We start from the raw sequence: 7,413 nt of genomic DNA, 5'->3' as shown, positions 1-7,413 counted from the left end.
CATACCCCTTCAGTACCTTCTGTCCCTCTGACTAAAGAACTAGAAGGTAAAATGAAGGACTCCTCCCAAAGCATCCATTTGAAGAGGGCTCACAGACCAGCCAACTCTTCATTTTCCATCAGCAGCATTCCTTAGATTGGACTCCACCATACTAGCCAGGTACCTTCCTCCCCTTTTCTCCATCCCCATTTTTCTGCTTCCTTTTGTGTGTTGTCTTCCCCTGTTAGATTGCAAGCTCCTTCAAGGGCAGGGACTGCTCTTTTTTCTTACTTGTATCCCCAGCACTTAGTACTTGGCATGAATTAGGTGCTTAATAAATATTTATTGACTGACTGCCCCTGGACAAAGATCCCTTGGTGAGGGCACGATTTCAAAATACAGAAAGTCAGGAGCAGAGCTGAAAGGGGAATGAAGGTTGGCTGGCCTAAGTCCCTCCACATCCAGGAGGAAGTTACCAATGGAAGAAGAGGACTGGCCTGGTGGAGGGAGATTACAAGGTGGGGATGGTTGGATGGTCCAGAGTCTGAGGGAAAAAGCTGTTACAATGGAAAGGAAGAGGGGACAGGTGAAAGGGAATGAGTAAACCTTGCTCTCATTGGATTTGGTTTAAGAAGGGAATAACATACACATTCAACTGGGTATCTTACCCTACATGAAAGTAGAGGGGAAGGGGATAAGAGCGGGGATGATAGAAGGGAGGGCAAATTGGGGGAGAAGGTAGTCAAAAGCAAACATTTTTCAAAAGAGACAGGGCCAAAGGAGAAAATTGAATAAAGGGGGACAGGATAGGGTGGAGGGAAATATAGTTACTCTTTCACAACATGACTATTATTGAAGTGTTTTGCATAATGATACATGTATAACTGATATTGAATTGCTTGCCTTCTCAAGGAGGGTGGGTGGGGAAGGAAGAAGGGAGAGAATTTGGAACTCAAAGTTCTAAAAACAAATGTTAAAAACGTTTTTACAGCAACTGGGAAATATAATATATAGGCAGTGGGGTACAGAAATCTGTCTTGCCCTACAAGAAAGTAAGGGGAAAGGGTATGGGGGTGGGGGAGTGGGGTGATAGAAGGGAGGGCAGACTGGGGAATGGGGCAATCAGAATATATGCCATCTTGGGGTGGGGGGGAGGGTAGATATGAGGCTAAAATTTGTAATTCAAAATCTTGTGGAAATCAATGTTGAAAACTAAAATATTAAATAAGAAAAAAGAAATTAAAAAAAGAAAAAAGAATATCCAGGCATAATTTTGCACCCAGTGTCCTTGCCCTGTTGTTTGACAACTGTATCCCTATAAGCTAAATAAATGTAGTCTTTTATAACCCTCCCCCCCAAAAAAAAGAAAAAAAAGAAAAATGTAAATGAAAGGAAGGGGGGGAGAGAGGGAGAGAGAGAGAGAAAGAAAGAGAAAGAAAGAAAGACAGAAAGAAAGACAGAAAGAAAGAAAGAGAAAGAAAGAAAAAAAAAGAAAGCAGCTGATCACTGTGAAATGATAGAGCCTGGCTCTGGGAGAGAAGGAAGAAAGGTCTGCCACCACCACTGCCACTGCCTTGGCCCATTGTAACCTAAAGTACTGACTCTCCTTTCTTGTCCATGCCTATCACCTGAGCTCTCAGTTCTGGCAGCTCTGCTGAGATGAATGAGACGGCTGTTGTGTAGTGGGTCAGAACTACCAGGAGAGCCTGGAAGGGGACAGGGACACATGGAGACACAAGACAAAAAGCCCTGTAAATTGGTTCATGAGGGTCTTGAGGTGGGAGTAGGAGTGCCAGCCTGGGCAAGTCATTGAGGGCAATGTACAGGGGCAAGCAACCTTTCTCCTACCTGAAGGCCATAGCTGGCACTTCCCCCTCTCCCAGCCTTCTCTTGTCTTTGACCCAGTGCTGTATAGCATATATGCAAGGCCCTTTACTAATCTGGTTACCCTTCTATGGACTTCCTTGTTGCTAATTAAGCATCCAGTCAAGAAGCATTTATTAATTACCTGTTCTGGGCCAGCCACTGCTGGGAATACAAATATAAAAGTGAGACAGTCCCTGTCCTCAAGAATCAATCAGTAAACATTGATTAAGTACCTGCTATATGCCAGGCACTGTGCTAAATGCTGGGGATACAGAAAGAGGCAAAAAACAGTCCCTGCCCTCAAAGAGCTCACAGTCTAATAAGGGAAACTCAAGAACCTTATGTTCTTTCAGAGTAGACAATGCAAACACATATAACTAGACACAAAATAAATCACAATATAGTACAAAAGATACAGACCAAGAAAAGAATAAAAATTCCCACTTCCATAGGGATTACATGTTTGCAAAGTGCTTTGCCTATGTTTGAGTTTCCCACCCAAAAAATGCTGAGAATGCTATGAATTTCATCTCCGTTATGCAGGTGGTGGAACAGTCTCAGTATGGGGACTTGCCCAAGGTCACATATCTAGGAGGCATCAGAAGTGCTATTTGAGGGGCAGCTAGGTGGCGCAGTGAGTAGAGCACCGGCCCTGGAGTCAGGAAGACATGAGCTCAAATCCAGTCTCAGACACTTGACACACTTACTAGCTATGTGACCTTGGCCAAGTCACTTAACCCCAATTGCCTGGCTCTCGGCAACCCAATGGCCAAGTCAATGACCTTTTCTCAGTCCTCATTGGCATTATCCAATAGCATCAACGACTCCCTATTTCTGCATAATGATTACAAGAGCTGGCACTTTAAGTATATGCTCTCATTTGTTCCTCAACTTCACGCTAGGAGATAGGTTCTATTATTATCCCCATTTTACAGATGAAAAAAGTAAGTCTAAAAGAGGTTGAGTGTCTTTTCCAAGGGCCCAAAGCAGGATCTGAATTCAGGTCTCCCTGACTCAAAGTCCATTAGTCTATCCACTATACCACCTCTCTCTTTCTTTGACTTCACAGATGGCCTCCTCTGCTTATTCTCCTATGTCTTCTACTGCTCTTTCTCTACCTCCTTTGCTGCCTATTTTCTCTTTTCCTACCCTCTTCAAATGAACTTACTCACTTTCCCCTCAAACCTGCTCCATGGTCTCTACAGCCAAACTGGACCTTCATACTTGGCTCACCTTTTCCCATAGCTGAGACCTTATTTAGGCCATTCGCCTTTGCCCCAAATGTCCTCTCACTTATCCTTACTCATGGAAATCTGACATCCTAAAGTCCAGCTGAAAAGCTTTTGTCTTCATGGACCCTTTCCTGAGAAGCACCGTTGGAAATAATAATTTTCTGCCATAGACCCTGAATAGAATCCCACTCAACTTCCTTTATGTACTCATCATGTTCAGCCTTGGATTTCAGTAATCTGTTGCCCTATTGGGCTATCTGTTTCATGAGGAGAGGTATGCCATCATTTTGCATGGTCCTATCTCTCCTAGGCCTTAGGACACAGGGCTTTGTCGATAGTAGGTGGAGAAACAACATTCATTGGATTAAACTGCACTCGCCGGCTGAGCCTTATCTCCCACTACTCCCCTTCAAGCACTCTGGGTTCCAGCCAAATTAGATCATTGTCCATCCTGACAAGCCCCCATGCTTTGCCTCATACTCTGATCTCCTCCTTAATAGCTGGCAAGATTGCATGACCTAGGACTAAAGCAAGCCCTGCTCTTGCCCATAGAATCAATGGCAAAGGTAGCTGGATGTTTGGGGGGGGGCAGAAAGCTGAACCAAGCTCCAGTGTGGGAAGATGGTCTTTGTTTTCCAGTCAGTTCTCAAATTCTTTCAAGACAAAAAGTCAACAAATTCCAATTCAACAAATATCTATTAAGCACCTACCATATGCCAGGCACTGTCCCGGCTACTAAAGGACCTGCCAGGAAGGAAAGTTCCTCTATTGCTACAAATCATCAGCTGTTCTTCATCCACCTAGAGCCTTAGAGAGTGGGTTCAGAGCACTGAAGCGTTTAGTAACTTGCCCAGGGTCCCACCGCCAGTATTGTCTCCCAGGCCTGCTTTCTTTCCACCATTCCACACTGCCCCTCACATGCTAAGAAAAGATAAAAAACCTGACCCAGTCCCTACCCTCAAGGGACTTATAATCTACTGCCTCATTTATAGAGAATGGGTTTCAATGAGGAGGGGATAATGGGAATGATTTATAACTAGAGGTCAAAAAAGAGGTGAAGCTGGAAGAGCTATGATGGGCTCCAGTCCAGGCCTCACGATTTTCAGGGATATGGCGACAAGCTGTGATGAATGGCTGTGTCTTCCTAGAGAGTTGAGAGTTCTGTGGAAACTCACTGCAGCATATGCTTATTTGTGTCCAAGTTCATAGGATCATAGATTTAGAGATGGAAGGGACCTTGGAGGCCATCCAGTCCAATGCCCTTATCTTATAGATGAAGAAACTCAGTCTCAGAGAGTTGAAGTACATCTGAGGCAAGAGTCACACCTAGATCTTCCTGATTTCAGGGCTATATCCACCATGCCACCTAGCCCTGACACTGGATTTTAAACCTCCTGGAAGGCAAGGGATATCCTGTGCATCTGTATCTCCTCAAAGTACCTACTGTAGTACTAATGTACTCAGGAGATTTTTTTACATTATTGGTTGGGCATCCCATAGCCCAATAATTTATTGGGGAATGTTCAACCCTACAAATCCAATGCCATCACAGTCAATACCAAGCTCAAGTTGGCCTGTCCACTGGAGGGTATTGTAACGGAATCTACCACCAAGATTTTGTCCTTAAGGTGACTTTCCGGAGGGCAGATTTCATGTCTTTGTTTCTTAAGGTGTATATAAGGGGATTTAACATGGGAGTCACAGCTGCATAAAATATGGAGAAGATTTTGTCTTGATCTTGAGATTCTTTATTCTGAGGCTTCAAATAAATATAGATGAGTGTCCCAAAGTAGATGGAGACTGTGGTCAAGTGGGAGCCACAGGTGGAAAAGGCTTTGAGCCTAGCCTTTGTGGAGTGAATTCTGAAGACTGCAACAAGAATGCGCAGGTAGGAGGCCAAGATGAAAGCCAAGGGCACTGGCATGGAGATGGTGGCAGAAGCCATCATCAGACCCTCCAGCAAGGTGGTGTCTGAGCAGAGCAATTTGAAGATGGCTTGGACTTCACAGGAAAAGTGGTTAATGGCATTTCTCCCACAGAAACTCACAGGCACTGTCAAAATTGGAATAACAGTGACCAGGAACGCCACTGTCCAGGAAGTTAAGGCCAGTCCTCTGCAGACTCTAACACTCATGACCACAGAGTAATGCAGGGGGGTTGAGATTGCCACAAAGCGGTCATATGCCATGATGGCAAGAAGGAAGCACTCAGTCAGTGCCAAGAAGGCTCTGATGGCAAGCTGGGTAAAGCAGTCATTGTAGGAGACGGTAGGGAAGTCCCATAGGGCATTCATCATGATGAGAGGGACTGTGCTTGTGGAGAAGAGAAGATCCAGGAAGGATAAATTACTGAGGAAGAAATACATGGGTGTATGAAGGCGAGACTCACCCCAAACTGCAACTATGATGGCACTGTTCCCAAGCAGTGTCACTAAGTAAACAAACAGCAGCATCCAGAAGAGAGCAATCTGAGATGCAGGCTGCTGGGACAGACCCACAAGAATGAACTCAGTCACCTTGGTGTGGTTGCCAATCTCTTGGTAATTCATTTCATAGTGCCCATGAGAAGGTGGGTGGGGAGGGTACAATGGGAAATCACAGTTCTTGAGAAATAACCAAGGTGCTCAGACCCCCAAATGGCACAGCTTGTCAAACCATCTCTTGTCTGACACAGACTTCCATGAATGCTTATCAGCATTCTGCAGGACTATGAAGTCAGTAGGATTGGTTCTCATGGGAAGTTACTGATTTGTTTTTTCTAAATGTGAGTTTGTGTCAGACTCTTATTTGATCATCCAGGTTCTTTTACTTCTTCAGCTACCAAAATATACTTTCCTCTTCACATTGTAGTGGTGTATTGTTCCCAAAGGTGATCCCCAATGTTCTTGAGAACCTGTAGTCTGTAGCCACCCATAGGAGGGAAAGGTTTTTTCCATCTCTTTTCACCAAGACCTGGATAAGGAGCAACCTAAAAGGAAGAAGAGGCATTTTGTGAAAATCTCCATTCTCAACCTTAACATTCTCATAATCACTTAATCTTATTTAACCCCTGCTTGTGGAGACATGGATCATTTGGATAAAATGAGCTTTGCTCATTTCTAGCTATGCATATACAACATTGAATCTCTCTTGCTTGATTCAAGTGATACAATTTTGCTTCCCACCTTTCATGAAGGTTTTGTGGAGTCAAGAAGTTTCAAAACCCTTCCAGTTACTTATATTTGAAACGTCGTTATCCCCTTTGACTCTCAACCCCACCATCTGATCCATTTTTTGAGTCCCATCCCTTCTCCCTCCACAACATCTCTAGCATTTGGCCTCTTCTTTCTGCTCACATTGCTCTCTTGGATTATGGTAACACCCTCCCCATCAATCTTCCTGCCTCCCAGCTCTCCCCTTCTCTAATTGAGCTTTCCCACTGGGGCTGCTGAAATAATCTTCTTCAAGTCCATGTCTGATCATGGCACTCACAACTTTTCCATGGCTTCTTAGCACCTGCAGGCTAAAATGGACACTCCTTAGTTTGCTGTTTATTTGTGGTCTGCCTCCAACGTGCTTTCTTAGCCTTCTTTCACAGTAGTCTCATCCATGTGCTAGCTCTATGTTTCAAGCAAACCCTGTGACTAGTTGATCCCCAAACTCCCAGTGTGTGGTATTCCCTCCTCATCATTGCCTTTTGGATTCCTTCTCTTCTTCCTCCAAGCCCTAGCTCAGGGTCAGCCTCCTTCCTGTAGCCTTGCCTCATGCCTCAGCCATTTGTGTCCTCTCCTCTTCCAGTGTTCCTGAGGCCCACTGGTCTCTCCTTTTTCCCTTCCACTCTCTACTTGTAAAAAATTGCTTGGGTTCGTGTTATCTCTCTTAATCGGGGGTTCTTGCCCTTTGGTGTGTCCTGGATCCTGTGGGCAGTCTGGTGAAGCCTGAGCAAGTCACTTCACCCATTTTGCCTCAATTTCCTCTTCTGTAAAAGGAGCTGGAGAAGGAAATGACAAACTCTTCCAGTATCTTTGCCAAGAAAACTCCCAATGGGGACATGGAGTCGGACGTGATTGAACAACAACATCCCCAGTAATTAGCACGATGACTGATGTGTAGTTTGTTGTTCTTAATAAATGTGAGTTTTTTTTAACCCTCTTCAGAACAATGCTCTTGAAAGCACAAAGTAAAAGGCATAGGACTACAAGGAAGCCAATTATATTGAACTACCCTTATCAGAAAAGATTGAAAACCATTCCAGCTTCCCATCTCCCCCAAGACCAAAATTGTATCCTTTTTAGCTTTGGATCCCCAGGGCAGAGCACAGGGACAGCAGGCTCTTAAATGTTTGCTGAATTGAGGGA

The 7,413-nt window shown here is 44.5% G+C and overlaps 1 protein-coding gene across 1 annotated transcript; it reads right to left on the bottom strand.

Moving 5' to 3' along the window:
• Nucleotides 1-4,680: 4,680 nt before the first annotated feature.
• Nucleotides 4,681-5,625, bottom strand: LOC118833150 (olfactory receptor 13H1-like). The gene has a single exon (XM_036740552.1). The coding sequence runs from the start codon at nucleotides 5,623-5,625 to the stop codon at nucleotides 4,681-4,683; it is 945 nt and encodes a 314-aa protein (XP_036596447.1).
• Nucleotides 5,626-7,413: the final 1,788 nt, after the last annotated feature.

Source organism: Trichosurus vulpecula (assembly GCF_011100635.1).
Source record: "Trichosurus vulpecula isolate mTriVul1 chromosome X unlocalized genomic scaffold, mTriVul1.pri SUPER_X_unloc_2, whole genome shotgun sequence".
NCBI classification, from domain to species: domain Eukaryota; kingdom Metazoa; phylum Chordata; class Mammalia; order Diprotodontia; family Phalangeridae; genus Trichosurus; species Trichosurus vulpecula.
The sequence above is the reverse complement of the archived record's forward strand: the minus strand, read 5'-3'. Positions and strand labels throughout refer to the sequence as shown.